The following is a 15,741-nucleotide window of genomic DNA, read 5'->3' as shown; positions in this document are numbered from 1 at the left end:
CCTGGCTTTTGTACCCTCCTGGGGACACCCAGTGGAGGGCTGCAATCTTTCCCAAGCTGGGATGGCTCCTTTGCACGGGCTGGTGGCATCCGCACCGGGCACAGCGGGCACCTGAGTGCCAAGCAGCAGGGGCACCTCCCTGATTCCCCTGGGCTGGGCAACCCCTGGTTTTGCCACGCCGGTGCCCTGGGGACGTGCCCGCTGTGCCACTGGCTCGGCTGGCATCACACACCACACGCCAGGGAGCTGTTTGAACTCAGCAGAATAAACCCACACTGATTATGTTTCCTGCCTCCCGGTCGGGGCGCGAGGGAGATTGTTTGATGCTAATCCCCTTGTTTAATCCGGCAGCATCCTGACATGCGAACAGGCAGGATTAACTCCGCCGGGACCCGGGGGACGCGCGGGGCTGCCGCGGGACGGGGACGCCCCGCACAGAGAAACAACACGGGGAGAGGGCTTCTGCCTTTTGGGATCGAATTCCTCCTCCACAAGGACTTTTCTGAAGGCTGGAATTTCCCCTGGTTCAGAGAGGGGAACTCCAGCTGTCCCAGCAAAGGCCATCTCGGGGTCTGGAGGAGATATTGCGCAAGAGACAGATTTTCGGATGTGCCTGGGAAGAAAAATTCAGTCCCCATCCCCCTCATCCAGGATGCCACCGGACTCCTGCTGCTCCTCCTGCTGCTGCCCGAGCCAGGAACACGAAGCAGGACGGAGCCAGCCTCAGGCAGGACCCCCAGCCCCAGGCATCTCTTTGATAAAGGTGCCTGGTGGGTCCTGCTTCGGCTGCTCTGTGCCCTCCTTGCCGCAGACCTGCCCCGGATTTCAAATTTCCATTTGCCTGACTTTATCTTTCAGCCCCGGTTCTCATTATTCCTCTCTGTGCCAAGTTAAAGAGCCCTTCAATACGCAGCAGTTTTCTCCCCAGGAAGACTCGCAGGCTGTAATCAAGTCACATCTCAGCAGGCTGAGCTGAGTCCCACCAAACTCCACCCTGGGGAAAGGGCTGACCTGAGGCGCTGCCAGGTGGAGGAGCCAGAGGTTTTCCAGCTGGTGCCTTGAGAGGGGAATCAGAGCTTTCTGACGCACTGATGACAAATGAAATGAGCTGTGAAAAATAAATTGCTGCGTTGCCCCGGCTCTGCGAGCACACCCGGGGGTGCTGGGGCAGGAGGGCACAGGCACTCCTGGGGCTGTGCCCATCCTGGCAGCCCGTGGGCAGACAATCCCCATCTCCCAAGCTCCTTCAGGGTGTTTCTGCCAGCAGAACTTGCTGCAGCAGCTGTTTGCTGCGGGGCTCATGGTGCCCATCTCTGCTTGCAGGCAGCGAGTCGTGATGGCTGCAACATAAGTGGAGCTGAGATAAGCAAAGGTGCTTCGAGCCACAGACTTTTTTCCAGCCTGGGGATTTGGCCTAGCTCTGAAGGATGCCAGTCCTGAAGGATGCTGGCTCAGGAGGATGCCAGCCCTGAAGGACACCGAGCAAGGTCACAGCTCTGATTGCTGCAGCTCAGCTGCTCCCTGCTGCCAGGCCCAAGGTGACCGAGCCCCTGGGAAGGGGAAATCAGATGCAGCTGATGTTAAAGCAGGGATGCAGAGGGGAGAATGACCAGAGGATGGATACAAACCCACTTGCAAAACCCACAGAGACTCACAGTGCTGTCCTGGCCCTGTATCCCATAAAGTCAGCTTGCACCCCCTCAAAAAGGGGCAAGTTTTAGAGAAATTCTGGTTTGGGGCTGTCCCAAAAGGACAGACAGATCTGCCGGGGTTGGTGAGAGGTTGCACCACCCAGTGCTGTGGGCACCCACTGGGCTAACTCACAACCTGAATTCTCCAAGCACAAATCAGGGCAATTGGAGCTGAGCAAAACGCTCTGGAGTCCCTGCGGGAGGGATCCTGCCTGGGGAGCGGGAGGAGAGGCCATCCCAGCCCACAAGGAGCTGCAAATAACTCCAACGGCCTCATTACCCAGTTTCTGATGCACAGGAGTGTGGTTTCCCCGGGGCCGTGCCCACCTGAGAGCGGGCTCTGTGTGCCTGACACTGCGGGAGCCTCTGGTGCCCTGCACATGTCCTTGTCCTCCTGCAGCATCCCCGGGACCTGCCGAGCATCCCCGGGGCGTCCCCGGGCCAGCAGCAACACGTGTGCCAGGGTCCCGCGGGGAAGGGACACGCGTGGAGCCGCAGGTGTGAGCGCTGCAGCCCCCTGGACTCGCCGGAGCATCCCCCACTTCCCCGGGCATCCCCCGGTGACACGGGCATCCCCCAGTACCCCCCGGACCATCCCCCAGTTCTCTGAACATTCCCCGGTTCCACGGGCATCCCCCGGTCCCCTCGGATCACCTCCCCGGTTCTCAGAACATCCCCCGATTCCACGGGCATCCCCTGGTACTCGCCGGATCATCTCCCGCTTCCCAGAACATCCCCCGGTCCCCCGGGATCTTTTCCCGGTTCCCCGAACATCCCCCGATTCCACGGGCATCCCCTGGTACTCGCCGGATCATCTCCCGCTTCCCAGAACATCCCCCGGTCCCCCGGGATCTTTTCCCGGTTCCCCGAACATCCCCCGATTCCACGGGCATCCCCTGGTCCCCTCGCATCCTTTCCCGGTTCTCCGGATCATCTCCCGGTTCCCCGAACATTCCCCAGTTCCCCAGGCATCCCTCGGTCCCCCCGGATCGTTTCCCGGTTCCCCGGGCATCCCCCATCCCGGTCCGGGGCTCCCTCCAGCGGCCGGCGGCGGGGCAGCACGGGCAGTCCGGGCTGCGCACCCGGTACCGAATCCCCCGGTACCGAATCTCCCGGTACCGAATTCCGAGGTACCGAATCCCTCGGTACCCAATCCCTTGGTACTGAATCCCCCGGTACCCAATGCCTCGGCACCGAATCCTTCCGTACCGAATCCCCCAGTACCCAATCCCGGGTACCGACTCCCTCGGAACAGAATCCCCCGGTACCGAATCCCGCGGAACAGAATCCCCCGGTACCGAATCCCCCGCCCCAAAACCGGCCCAGTCCTGGCCCGAGCCCGGTCCCCGCTCCTGCCGCAAGCCCCCCGGGCTCCCCCGCAGCTCGGATGCAAAACTACAGAATCCCCCGGTACCGAATCCCCCGCCCCAAAACCGGCCCAGTCCTGGCCCGAGCCCAGTCCCCGCTCCTGCCGCAAGCCCCCCGGCACCCCCGCAGCTCGGATGCAAAACTCCCCAGGGCGCTCCCAGGTGAGACCGAGGGGACACCCAGAGCCCCCAGGGACCCCTGGCGCTGCCCCAGAGGGGTTTCGGCTCCTTCTGAGCCTCGGGAAGGTTCGGGTGGCTGACACGGGGCACTCAGGGCACTGTCTGCGGGTGGGGTGGGGCCGGGCAGCCTCACAGGCTTCACTGTCCCCTGGGTTCTGGCCCTGGGGCCGTGTCCCCCCTCGAAGCCTCCTGTACCCAACCAGCTCTTGCCATGAGTGATGCAGCCATGCTGCCCCTTCAGTCTAGCCTGTGTGTTTTAATGGAGACCCATGGAGTTCATAAAGCAGAGTGGAGAAGCACTGGGCTGTGTCCTGGACCCACAGAAAGGGATGGTTCTCCTGGCAGAAGGCTGTGGAGAAGGCAGCAGCATGGGGAGCAAGGAAGGGTTTGGGTGGTTTTCAATCCCAGCATCTCATCCTTCCTGCATGGATGCAGCAAAGCTCCTTCAGCTCCAGCTTGGGATGGGCTGTTGGGGCTCAGATCGGCAAGGAAGAGAGGAGTGAGCCATGGCTCTCTGTCCAAGGGTCAAGGAAGCTTCCCCTCTTCATGCAGCACCCTGAAAACACCCTGTGAAAACTCTTCTGAACAGAGGCCGTGCTAGAAGGACAGGCTGTAGGTGCCAGAGCAGTACTCCAGGTAGTCAAACGCCTTGATGGGGAATGTCACAGCACCCCACTTCTTGTACCTCCTCTTCTCTGCTGGTGTCTCCACCACGAAGTTCTTGATGCAGAGGATAGGCAGCTTCACCTGCCGGTACAGCATCTCCATCCCCCAGTCCTGTGTGACAGGGAGGGGACATTACCTGAGGCACACAGAGTGTCCCCAGGCTGCAGGGCCACAGGCAGGGGACAGCTCAGAGTGAGAAAGGGATGATTTGAGACCCAAGGCATGTCCCAAGGCATGTCTCTCCTCTGGAGACAGCCTGTGCCCATGTCCCACAGCACACACATGACACAGGCATGTGCAGCTGTGAGCTGGGACACAAGGCACAGCCCTTGCTGTCCCTCCAGCTCTGGCTGGCTGCAGGCACAGGGGAATTGTGGTGCTCACCTGGCTGCAGTCTTTGCAGGAAATGCGGCAGCCAGGCTCCCAGTCCTTGAAAGTCCTCTGGAACTGTATTTTCCCAGAGGAAACTCTGTAATACGACCTGGAAGGAAGGGGCCACCAGACAGTAAGGATGATGGTGCAGGGGACACAAACAGGTGCCCCACAGTCAAACAAATCCACAATCTCCCTGTGCCGAGATCCCTGACAAAGAGCTGGCAGCAGGCTGGTGCTACCCTTACCCCTCTGCCTGCCCATGAGCCTCCTACCCGAATTTGGGGTTGATGTTGACGTGGTGCATGCCCTCCACGGTGCGGATGTCGCTGCCCCGGCACACGGCCCTGTTGCAGTTGATGCAGTACAGCTGAACAGCAGCGGGGTCGTGCAGCTGCCGCCGCTCACTGATCCTGGCCTCCCTCATCAGCCAGCTGGCCACGGCCACCCGCTGCAGCTCCTGGATCTGGGGGTGTGGTGGTGCATTTTAGTTACGTGCTAGGCTCTGTCTCACCCCTCCAAAATGTACGGTTTAGTCCAAGCTGTGTTCCTGCCCTGAACTCTCATGTGTCTGTAACCCCATTGGCCCAAGTCTTGTTCTGTGCCCAATTTGAATTTCTCTCTTAAGCTGTGTGAGATGGACCAGACTCTCTCTTGGCCCTTCTCTCCCCCTCCCTCCCCCTTCCCCCCTTCTCCCTCAATAACCATGCTGCTCCTGGTGGTGGGACCCCCAAAAAACCCTCACCTAATCAACACCCTCAGAAGCCACGTGGAGTCTCCTTGCCTGCCTGCTGCTACCAGCCAACACACAGCTTGGGGAGCCCCCCAAATTAACCCAAACAGCAGGGGACAGGGATCAGCACAGGACAGATGGCACACACAGCAAGACCCATGGCTACCGAGGGACGCATCAAGCACAGAGCAGGACAGGCAGGGCAGGACGGGCACACGCTGGCCCAGGCCCCTCACATGGCCCCATCCCAGGATCTGGTGTTTCCCTGAGACACAGCAAGAGCTGCCTGGCCCTGTCAGTGCCCACAGCAGCACCCAGTGCCCACCTTTTGGAAGTACTCCTGCTCAGGCATGGCTTGCACAGCCTGGATCGCGCTCTTCATGAGCTCCACCAGGTCCTCGTTGAGCAGCTCTCGGGTCACCTCCCTGGTGTTGGCTTTGGCAAGGACAGAGTAGACACTGTTCTCAGCACGGGCACGGCCCCGGGCCTGCAGGGCAAGGTCCAGATGTTGCAGTCAACAGATGAGGGACACAGCCAACCCTTCTGTGCCACCCTGTGAGGACAAAACCACCTCCACCCTCCCCTGAGCCTTGCCAAGGAAAGGTTCTGCCAGGGGCTGGGCTCATCCCTGAGGAGCTGCCTGCAGGGAATGCAAGAGCCCCCATGTCCCACCCCCGTGGTGGAGTCTCCTTGCCTGCCTGCTGCTACCAGCCAACACACAGCTTGGGGAGCCCCCCAAATTAACCCAAACAGCAGGGGACAGGGATCAGCACAGGACAGATGGCACACACAGCAAGACCCATGGCTACCGAGGGATGCATCAAGCACAGAGCAGGACAGGCAGGGCAGGACGGGCACACGCTGGCCCAGGCCCCTCACATGGCCCCATCCCAGGATCTGGTGTTTCCCTGAGACACAGCAAGAGCTGCCTGGCCCTGCCAGTGCCCACAGCAGCACCCAGTGCCCACCTTTTGGAAGTACTCCTGCTCAGGCATGGCTTGCACAGCCTGGATCGCGCTCTTCATGAGCTCCACCAGGTCCTCGTTGAGCAGCTCTCGGGTCACCTCCCTGGTGTTGGCTTTGGCAAGGACAGAGTAGACACTGTTCTCAGCACGGGCACGGCCCCGGGCCTGCAGGGCAAGGTCCAGATGTTGCAGTCAACAGATGAGGGACACAGCCAACCCTTCTGTGCCACCCTGTGAGGACAAAACCACCTCCACCCTCCCCTGAGCCTTGCCAAGGGGATGTTCTGCCAGGGGCTGGGCTCATCCCCGAGGAGCTGCCTGCAGGGAATGCAAGAGCCCCCATGTCCCACCCCCGTGGCTTTGGGGGATCCTGGCAGGGCCAGAAGGAGCCTGGGCAGCACCTGCATCATGGCAATCTCGTTGGTCATCAGCCCGTAGCGGACCACGATGTTGCACTCGGGGATGTCCAGGCCCTCCTCGGCCACACTGGTGGAGAAGAGCAGGTTGAGGGCTCCCTGACGGAACTGCTTGATCACATCCTGCTGCTCATTCTGGGTAGACAGGGGGGTGGTGTTTCAGCAGCTCTGTGTAGGGCTCTGAGACCCCCAAAACGTGCACAGTGGGGTGGGTGCAGTTCCTGCCCACCCTGCACTCACCTGGGTCATGTGCCTGGTCTGGTTGCTGTAGCCGGCGCCGGTGAGGACGGCGGCCCTGATGTGCTGCCCACGGAGCGTGGCCGTGGTCTGCAGCCAGCTGAGCAGGCTGTGGGCACTCTGCCTTGTCTTGGTGAAGACGATGCCACGAGAAGTGCCCAGGGGCTGAAAGTGCTCACGCAGGATCCTCTCCAGCTTGGCCAGCCTGGGGTTCTCATAGCGGTGATCCCCAGCAAGGGCCTGCAGGCTCGCCCTGTTCTCTGCGCAGGTGACTGGGGTGTCAGGGACACTCCCTGCACCCCAAATGCAGCCAGCATCACCCCCCTCCACGCCCCTCTGTTACCCTCAAAGGTGGCAGTGAGGAACTGCTCGGTGGGATCCTTCTTATCCCTCTCAGTGCTGTAGAACTGCTGCAGGCACTGGAAGGCGTCGAGCATCCTCACGGTGTCGTTGATCAGCAAAGCGTCGTTGTACTTGCGCAGGTGCAGGGCGCACACGCGCGTCTTGCGACAAAACATCTCTGCAGCTGGCAGGGCAGGGGACACGGCTGTCACAGCCTGGCCCCGCGGCTCGGCCCTGCCACGCCCAGCCTGCCACGCCCTCACCTGTCTTCTCCAGCTCCACAATGCGCTGCTCGTAAATCTGCGTGCCAAAGTCCCGTGGGAAATCCGGCTTCTCCATGAACTGCTGGATCTGCACCATCACCTTCTTCAGCTGATCACCAAAGGGGTCCTGGGAGCAGAGAGGGGCTCAGGACCCGGGAATTGTGGCTGCTTGCATGGTGGGACCAAGACAGTTGCAGGATCCCCCAGCAGCAAAGCTCTGGGTCAACTGGTTATTCACTCTGAGTGAAGCAGATGAAGGCCCCTCACCAGCAGGGCTTGGGGGTCTCATCTTCCACCCAGCGAGCACCCCATGGCTCTGAGCAGCCACCCCTCACCTGCACTCTCTCCTGGCACAGGTCATACTGCTTCTTGGGTTGGGGGACGTGGCTCTGCAGGTGCTGCAACTCGTCCTGCACCGATGTGATCTTCTCAGTGTCCAGGTTGGCACAGATCTGAGAGGGAAAGACCCTGCTTCCACCCTGAGCCCAGCTGCCCAGGACAGTGCAGTCTGGGGATGACTCCTCCAAGCTGCCCAGCACCCACACACCTGGGCATCAACCCCCATCCCGAGGAACAGCCTGCTGAACCCCAGGGGAAGCTGTGCTGAAACAGGGCAGGGGGCACAGGACGCACCTGCAGGATGTGCTCCACAGCTCCCTCAAAGGATGTTGCCCCCCCAGTGCCAGGGGATGCCGTCAGCCCCAGGACCTGTGGCAGGTCCTGCTGCCCACCGAGCTTGCGCTGGAGGTATCTCAGCATGATCTTGTTGTAGACGGCGTCCTTGTGCGTGTGGTGGCACTCGTCTATCACCAGCAGCGAGAAATCTGCTCCAGGCCAGGGAGGGGAGCGGGGTGAGATGGTTGCTCAGCTCGGGGCTCAGCTACAGCAGTGGCTGCAGCCTGGTGCCCACCTGTCAGCTCCACGTGCATGTCCTCCTCCGTGCTGACCAGGGCGTTCTGCAGAATCTGCGCCGTGCAGATGACAACGTCGCTCTTCTTCACCAGGTCGGCGAAGAAGGTTTTGTGGCTGGTGTCCCCGCTGATGGACGTCACCTTGAAGGTGTCCTGCAGCGCGTGGAACTCCTTCTCGGTGTGCTGGTCCACCAGGTGCACCTGCGCCCACAGCACCACGCTCAGCACCCCCTGGCACCACCACCGGTGTCTCCGCGGTGCCGGGGCAGGGCAGCACCTTGTTGACAAGCACGGCCACCTTGGCGCCCCGCCGGCTCTCCAGGTGTCGCCGGCAGACGTGCACGGCCACGCGGGTCTTGCCGGCTCCCGTGGGCAGCCACACGATGCTGTTGCGGCCGCGCAGGGCCGGGGCCGCCGCCTCCCTCTGGTACCCCCGGAGCTCCATTCCCCGCCGCTCCGCGCCCCGGAGCCGCCGCACCGGGAAACGAAACTGGAGGCGGCGCCGAGAGAGGCGGGCGGGGCACGGGGGAGGCCCGGCAAGGGGGGGCCACGCCGGCCGAGCCGGGGCAAACCGAGCCGAGCCGAGCCGAGCCGCCCGCGGATCCCCCGGGAGCCCCGGCTCCGAGCTGGAACCGAAACCAAAAGCGAGTGGAGCTCCCACAGAACCTCCCCGCACCGCTGCGCCCCCGCCTGTCAACGCCCTGCACCCCAACTCTGCCCAGTGCACCCCAGCCCGTCCACGGGGATCTTCGCACTCTCCCCACCCCGAGCTGTTCCTGTTCCCGTCCCCAGCACCATCCAGAACATCCCAGGCTGTCCCCACCTCGCCTACCACGCCGGGGTGAGCCCCAAGGATGGATCTGGGGCTGCACGAGGACATTTATTAAAAAAACAAACAAACAAACAAACCAATGAAAACACCAGTCAAGTGGAATGGGGGAGTGGGGGGCACAAGGAGGGGGTGGCAAGGTGGGGACAAGCAGAGGTGGCTGCCAGCCAGAGCAGAGCAGGGAGCAGAGGCCAGCACAGCACCGGGCAGCCCCCCTCCCTGGCACTCAGAGGGGCAGGACTGGGGCTGGCAGCCCCCCACGCCCCAGCTGGCAGCAGGGGCAGGCTGGGAGGATGTACAGGCAGGGAAGGCAGGCCTGCCCCGGGGGAGGGAAGGGCTGACAGAGGCAGCAGGAGCTGGGCGTGCAGGGCAGAGCCCCCTGCCCAGCAGGACCCTGGCCCAGGAGCAGCACCGCTGCGGGGCTGACCCCGCCGTACATTCAGTGTGAGGGGCAGGGGCTGCCTGCAGGTGGACGGAGCAGAAACCAAAGCACTTGTGTGCCCCTGCCCTGCCACAGGGAGTCAGGGCAGAAGGCACAATCCCAGGTAAGGGGGGTGCACAGGGGTCAGGGGGCTCCCCCTCCCCAGGCAGAGGCAGGAGCTCAGTGCTGTCCCTACCCTGGGCAGATCCTGATGAGGCAGCTCCAATTCCCTAGGAGAGGCAGCCAGAGCACCTCAAGGATAAAAGCACCACCCCCCCAGCCCCTGTGGCTCCCCAAGAAGGAAAGCCCAGCTCCCCAGGCTGCTCAGCAGCACCAATCCCTCCAGCAGAGAAAGAGTGGGGCTGGATCCCACAGGAGCCCTGTCCCTCCCACGGCAGGGCCGGTGGCCACAGCAGATCCAGGCCAGCCCCCTCTACTTGTCGATGAGCCCCCCCTCCTTGAGCTTGAAGTAGAAGAACTTCTCGAGGGTGTTGGCACACTTGCAGTAGTCGCTGTCGGGCGGGTTGTACTCGCGGCAGTTGGTGATGATGCGCTGCAGGTCGGCGATGAACAGCTTCTTGGTGACGTAGTAGCGGTTCTTCAGCCGCTCCGTCATGGTCTTCAGGTCTGCACGTGGCACAGGTCAGGACCCCTCCCCAGGTTTCTGCAGCCCCCAGCCACTGAGGTGGATACCAGCCATGTGTCTCAGCTCACCCCTCCCTCACTCTGGGCTCCCACTGCCCCAAACATGATCCCCAGCACAGAGCCCACGATTAATGTGGGGTTCTCAGCCCCCTCTTCTGCAATCCTGTCCTGGGGGGCTGGACACAGCAACCTACCAATGGGGAAGCGGATGATCTCGTAGTAGTCTGGTGCCTCTGACTTCTTCACTGGCTCCATGAAGGGCCACGCACTGGGGTGGGTCTGGGGAGAAGTGGGGGGCAGTTGGAGCAATGAACACACAACCATTGTCTGCTCCAGCACCCTGGGGTGCTGCTCCCCCCACACCTGGGTCACCCCAGCAGTCCCCAGGGGCAAAGTCCTGTACAGCCCACCCCAAGGGAGGCAGCTCTGAGGGCTGTCAGGTGGACAGGCACCCCAGAGTGAGGCTCCTTTCCTGCCCACACCTTGATCTGGGCCAGGAGGTTCTTCAGCATGTTGTAGAGCTGGTCTGGGTCCTTCAGCTCCTTCCTGCAGGACAAAGCCAGTGCCCATCAGCCTCTCTCCACTCCAGGGCCAGGAAAACACCAAGACTGAGGCACAGCCCGAGCTGAGCCCCCAGCCCTGCTGCAGCAGATCTACCCCCACCCCCATGCAGCACTCACCCCTTCTCCTTCCCCAGCGGTTTCCATCCTGTTTCTCCTGGAAGACAAGTGTCAGTGTCACCATGTCTGCGCTGCAGCCATGGGGAGGGAGGACAGAGCCCTCCTGCCAGAGCCCTGCCAGGACTCACGGATGCCAGGCACGCTCTCGATGGGGATCTGCCGCACGCCCTCCTTGAAGCAGGTCAGGCCCGGGTAGACTTTGCGGATCTGCGCCTGTTTCCTCTCAATCAACTTCTTGATGATCTGCAGGGAATGGGGGTTGGAAGGGAGCAGAGCAGATGAGTGGGGGCTGCAGGATGCTCCAGGGAGCCACACTGTGATGTGGGACCCCACAAACCCACCGTGCAGGACCAGAGACAACCCCAGCCTGTGTCAACGCCACCAGTGCCCCCTCGCTGCCCTGCAAGTCTGCTCTCAGGGCCAGCACAGCCCCACGCCTCTCCTCTGCTTTTGGGGGTGGCTGGCAGTCACCTACCCTTGTGCCCACCCCTGGGCCATACCTCCTTCTGCTTCTTGATGATGTGTGAAAGCTCGGTGTAGGGGATGCGGGGGTTCAGCTCACACTCCATCAGGGTCGCCCCCTCGTAGTCCTTGATGTACCCCAGGTAGCGGCTCTTGGGGACTTTGATGTCCTTGGAAAAGCCCTAGGAGAGCAGGGCAGGTGGGAGGGGGTAGGTGGGAGGAGGCAGGTGTGCAGCAGAGCTGGGAGCAGCTCCCAGGGAAAGGAGCCCACCTGCTTTTTGAAGTAGCCGATGGCGTACTCGTCTGCATAGGTGAGGAAGTAGAGGATGTTGTGCTTGATGTGGTACTCCTTCAGGTGGTTCATCAGGTGCGTCCCATAGCCCTTGGGGAAGTACCATGAGACAAAGACCCCCCCAGGCAGCCCCATCTGGGATAAACAACCCCCTCCCACCCATGCAAAGGGCAGCTGGAAGATGAGCAACTACCACAGCTTGGGGCTGGCCAGTGCCAAGCAGGTTTGGCTGCCCAAGGGGCTACACCAGCTACAGAGAGACCACCCTGCCCACGCCAGGATGCGTGTGCCCACCTGCCTGCTCTCACCTTCACTTGCTCATTGGAGGTGACAGCACAGAAGACAATCTCCGTGAAGCCTTGGGTAGGGAACATGCGGAAGCAGATGCCCCCAATCACTCGTCCATCCTTGATCAGTGCCAGGGTCTTGTGCTTCCTGCGGGCAGCAGGGCCGAGGGTGAGGGGAGCCCCCCACACCGGCCCCCATGCACCCCCCAGCCACGCACGGGTCAAAGACGAGGCGAGTGATGTACTCCTTGGGCATGCGGGGCAGCTGGTGAGAGAAGACGTTCTGCAGCCCCACCAGCCACATCAGGATCTTCTTGTTGGATTTCTGGGAGAGCGAGTTGCCGATGACGTGGAACTCGATGATGCCGCGGCGCTCCTCCAGCCGCGCCGTCTCGTCCCGCGCCGCGTTGGCCGACAGCAGGCTGGTCTGGGGGCACGGGGGGTCACTGACCCTGCACGCCCTCCTTCGGGGAGCCCACTCCACCCTGGCACGCTGGGGAAGCAGCTCTGTGGGATGTGGAGAGGGCTACAGGCACCCCAGCAGCTGCAGGGCATACCTCGGGGCCCAGCATGGCTGCAGGGTCCGTGATGGTCAGCATGACCTCGTTCACCAGCTCCATGGGGATGTCTCCCATGACACGGATCCGCTTGGCATCCTCCAGCGTCAGGCTCTCGGGGAGCTTCCTCTTCTCTCCTGGCACGGGAGCAGAGTGGCACATCCAGGGCTGGGAGGGACCACGGACAGTTCCAGCTTTTTGGGGTGGGCTCATGGGACCTTACCTGGCAGGGGTTCTGGGGTGCTGGTGTCCAGGCTGGTGGCCGAGCTGCTGCTGCTGAGCTTCTTGCTGAAGAGAGGAGTGGTGGGCACAGCAACGGTGCTGACTGCAGCTGCAACAGACCCACGGTGCCCGCGACTGAAAATGCATCACACCACAGCAGCCCAGCCACTGCCACTGCTCTGCCACACCTTTCATCCCTCAGCCCCCAAACAGGGGGAGCTGCTTCCTGAAATACCTGGGCGAGACACCAGCTGGGCACCCTCTGCAGCTGGCACTGTGAAATCAGCCTCCCAGATCGGAGAGTTCTCACCGTAGATCTCCTCCTCCAGCATGGAGAGGAACCTGGAAGGGAGTGGCCCATCAGCACCAGCATCCCAAAGGAGGAGTGCCCTCAGTGCTCCAGCAGCCATCTCCACACTGGGCACCTACTTGGGGAAGTGGGTGAGGATCAGTGTCCTCTTCTCTGGCACCAGCTTGTCCTTCTCCACCCGGAACTTCTCCAGCAGCTGCCGGCGGGTCACCGTGAAGATGGACTTGAGGAGGCTGCGCCCAAAGACGTGCGTGGTCTCATAGCGGGGCAGGCTGTCACAGCTCTGTGGCACGTGGCAGTAGCACAGCCACCTGTGGGACAGAACGGGCTCTGGAGACAGGGCTGGAAGCAGAGACCCCAGAGCAACCATGTCCCTCCTGGGAGAGTGCTGCTGGGAGCAGGCTGGATGAAGGCACAGCTGACATTCAGAAGCTTTGGCCCCACTGGGTGCCTGCTCTCCTAGTGACTGACAGTGTGGGAGACCCCAGGGTGGCTGGCTCAGTGGCCCCCTGCCCTCCTCACCTGGTGTAGTTGACCTTGTAGGTGGCCACATCGTCGTTCTGGGAGCGCTGGCGGAACTGGGACGGCGTCTCCAGCTTCCAGTAGTTGAGGCACAGCAGGAACATCTTGGAGAGCTCGTACATGGTCTGGCGCTCCTTGGGCGGCAAGTGGCTGAACTTGTACTGCACAAAATTCAGGACTCCCTGGGGAGAGGATGGGAGGGTGCCAGGGGCTGCTCTGGGCTCTTCCATGCTGCCTCCCAGAGAGTGAGGGGAGCATGCAAGAGCAGCAGAACACAGGACAAGCCATCAGGGCAGTGTTGAGAGCAGCCTGACAGCAGCCTCACCTGCTCAATGTTTGGTTTCTCAAAGGGAGGGCTCCCCAGGGACCCCTCGACCACAGGCTGGCTCATCTGCAGGATGCACTTCCGCAGCAGCTACAAAGACACCAACAGACACAGTCAAGAGAGTCCCAGGAACTGGATGCTCCAGGAATGGTGGACGTGGCTGAATGCTGCCATGGGGCTGCTCCAATTTCTACAACCAGGAAGGCACTGGTGCTGCCTTTGGAGCACAGCCATTCATCCCCTAGAACTGCCCCCTAGGGAATTCAGGGCCAGAAAGTCACTCCAGAACAGGGTCAGCATTCCAGGCCTCTGGGCTGTGGGATGACTCACAGCCCCAGCTCCAGCCCCAGCTCCAACAGAGCACAAACAGTGGGACAGCAACCCCACAATGAGCAGAAACTCTGCACAAGTCCCCCATGAGTGGGGCAGTGAGACATACCTTGAACAGGTAGAAATAGACCTGCTTGGTGTCCGTGTCCTCCTCCTTGTGCACGGACATGAAGAGGTTCTCCACATCCACCACCATGCCCAGCAGACGGTTGATCTCCTCCTCTGAGACGTTCTCCAGGTGGGACACGTGGTCAGCTGTGCCAGAGAGAAATCCACGGTGAGACCAGGGGAGCAGCAGCACGGTGACACTGAGGGGTCAGAACCACAGTGACACCGAGGGAGCAGCACTGCAGTGACACTGAGGGAGGGGTCAGAACCACAGTGACACTGAGGGGTCAGAGCCACAGTGCCATCGAGGGAGCAGCACTGCAGTGACACTGAGGGGTCAGCACCACAGTGACACTGAAGGGAGGAGCAGCACGGTGACACTGAGGGGTCAGAACCACAGTGACACCGAGGGAGCAGCACTGCAGTGACACTGAGGGAGGGGTCAGAACCACAGTGACACTGAGGGGTCAGAGCCACAGTGACACCGAGGGAGGGATCAGCACCACAGTGGCACCGAGGGAGCGGCAGCCCTCGCCCTGCCCAGGGGTGCCACAGGAGTTACCCAGAGCATGGCCACAGCTCCGGCACGGCTCGCTCAGGTTGGTCACTGGCTGCTGCAGGTCCATCCGAGGGGCTGTGGGGGGGTTGGGGTTCTTCCAGCCATTGCACTTGCAGGCATCGTTGGCCTGGGAAGAGGGACAGCGGTGGTCATTGCAGTGGCTGCCACCTTCTGTGGCCAAAGGATTTTCCTGGCTCCCACCCACCCCTTTTCACCCAGCCCAGCTTTTCTCAGCATCACCCACCCCCCAACACTGCCCCGTGCAGCCCCAGGACCCTGCAGCCCCTGCCCAGTGACCTCCCTGCACCTCCCTTGGGCAACTCAGCACCCTCTTCCTGCCCCCCTGCCTGCACACAGCCCAGCACCCCCATCCTGCACCCCATGCACATCCCAATCCCGCATCCTTTGTCCGTGGATTCCTTGCTCTCACCCTCCTGCATCCCTAAATTCCCCTCCTACACCCATAAACGTCCTTGCAGCCCCCTCCTGCATCCTCTACCCAGGTCAGCATCCCCATCCTGCATCCTCTTCCCAGGTCAGCATCCTCATCCTGCATCCCCCCTCATGTCAGCATCCCCATCCTGCATCCCCCCTCATGTCAGCATCCCCATCCTGCATCCCCCCTCATGTGAGTATCCTCACCCTGCATCCTCTACCCAGGTCAGCATCCTCACCCTTCATCCCCCCTCGTGTCAGCATCCTCATCCTGCATCCCCCTCTCATGTGAGTATCCCCATCCTTCATCCCCACCCAGGTCACCATCCTCACCCTGCATCCCCACCCATGCACAGCACTGAACCCCCACTCCTGCATCCCCTGCACCCCCAGCCATGCCCGTCCTTGCCTCCCCCACCCGTGCCCTCCCGGTGCCGCCGTTCCCACCTTGCAAGCCGAGAACACCCCCAGCTTCTCCAGCTTCTTCCCGCGGGGGAACCCCCGCACCTGCGCCTTGCGCTGGCTCGCCCGCTGCTGCTGGCTCAGCCCGGGCCGTGCCGGGTCGCTGGACCCCGCTCCCCCGGCCGTGCCCCCGCTCGCCGCCGCCGTCCCCG

General features: G+C 62.1%; 2 protein-coding genes across 3 annotated transcripts in view; both read right to left on the bottom strand.

Moving 5' to 3' along the window:
- Nucleotides 1–3,468: 3,468 nt before the first annotated feature.
- DHX58 (DExH-box helicase 58) lies at nucleotides 3,469–9,035 on the bottom strand. 2 transcript variants are annotated; one of them, XM_039697325.1, is made up of 12 exons: nucleotides 8,421–9,035; nucleotides 8,143–8,344; nucleotides 7,866–8,056; nucleotides 7,568–7,684; nucleotides 7,233–7,359; nucleotides 6,971–7,153; nucleotides 6,631–6,887; nucleotides 6,376–6,525; nucleotides 5,978–6,139; nucleotides 4,552–4,742; nucleotides 4,289–4,385; nucleotides 3,469–4,015 (listed from the first exon to the last, which is right to left on the bottom strand). In XM_039697325.1, the coding sequence occupies exons 1-12, from the start codon at nucleotides 9,021–9,023 to the stop codon at nucleotides 3,836–3,838; spliced, it is 2,460 nt and encodes an 819-aa protein (XP_039553259.1). In that variant the 5' UTR covers nucleotides 9,024–9,035; the 3' UTR covers nucleotides 3,469–3,835. The 2 variants fall into 2 exon arrangements, with proteins under 2 accessions (XP_039553259.1, XP_039553258.1); XM_039697324.1 differs by lacking the exons at nucleotides 3,469–4,015; nucleotides 4,289–4,385; nucleotides 4,552–4,742 and having other exon boundaries at nucleotides 5,851–6,139; nucleotides 8,442–9,035.
- Nucleotides 9,011–15,741, bottom strand: part of KAT2A (lysine acetyltransferase 2A) — an 8,188-nt gene continuing 1,457 nt past the window's right edge. Inside the window, exons 2-19 of the mRNA XM_039697200.1 lie at nucleotides 15,575–15,737; nucleotides 14,696–14,819; nucleotides 14,135–14,280; nucleotides 13,696–13,785; nucleotides 13,371–13,552; nucleotides 12,968–13,159; nucleotides 12,774–12,880; nucleotides 12,540–12,647; nucleotides 12,317–12,453; nucleotides 11,978–12,186; nucleotides 11,781–11,907; nucleotides 11,452–11,562; nucleotides 11,219–11,362; nucleotides 10,847–10,961; nucleotides 10,719–10,755; nucleotides 10,521–10,584; nucleotides 10,233–10,317; nucleotides 9,011–10,020 (exon numbers count right to left, since the gene is read on the bottom strand). Coding sequence (XP_039553134.1) covers nucleotides 9,827–10,020; nucleotides 10,233–10,317; nucleotides 10,521–10,584; nucleotides 10,719–10,755; nucleotides 10,847–10,961; nucleotides 11,219–11,362; nucleotides 11,452–11,562; nucleotides 11,781–11,907; nucleotides 11,978–12,186; nucleotides 12,317–12,453; nucleotides 12,540–12,647; nucleotides 12,774–12,880; nucleotides 12,968–13,159; nucleotides 13,371–13,552; nucleotides 13,696–13,785; nucleotides 14,135–14,280; nucleotides 14,696–14,819; nucleotides 15,575–15,737 — 2,335 coding nt within the window. The 3' untranslated portion in view covers nucleotides 9,011–9,826. The remainder of the gene's footprint in view (nucleotides 10,021–10,232; nucleotides 10,318–10,520; nucleotides 10,585–10,718; nucleotides 10,756–10,846; nucleotides 10,962–11,218; nucleotides 11,363–11,451; nucleotides 11,563–11,780; nucleotides 11,908–11,977; nucleotides 12,187–12,316; nucleotides 12,454–12,539; nucleotides 12,648–12,773; nucleotides 12,881–12,967; nucleotides 13,160–13,370; nucleotides 13,553–13,695; nucleotides 13,786–14,134; nucleotides 14,281–14,695; nucleotides 14,820–15,574; nucleotides 15,738–15,741) is intronic.

Source organism: Passer montanus, unplaced genomic scaffold, assembly GCF_014805655.1.
Source record: "Passer montanus isolate IOZ18808 unplaced genomic scaffold, ASM1480565v1 scaffold117, whole genome shotgun sequence".
NCBI lineage: Eukaryota > Metazoa > Chordata > Aves > Passeriformes > Passeridae > Passer > Passer montanus.
Note: the sequence above shows the minus strand (reverse complement) of the source record. Positions and strands in the feature narration are given on the sequence as shown.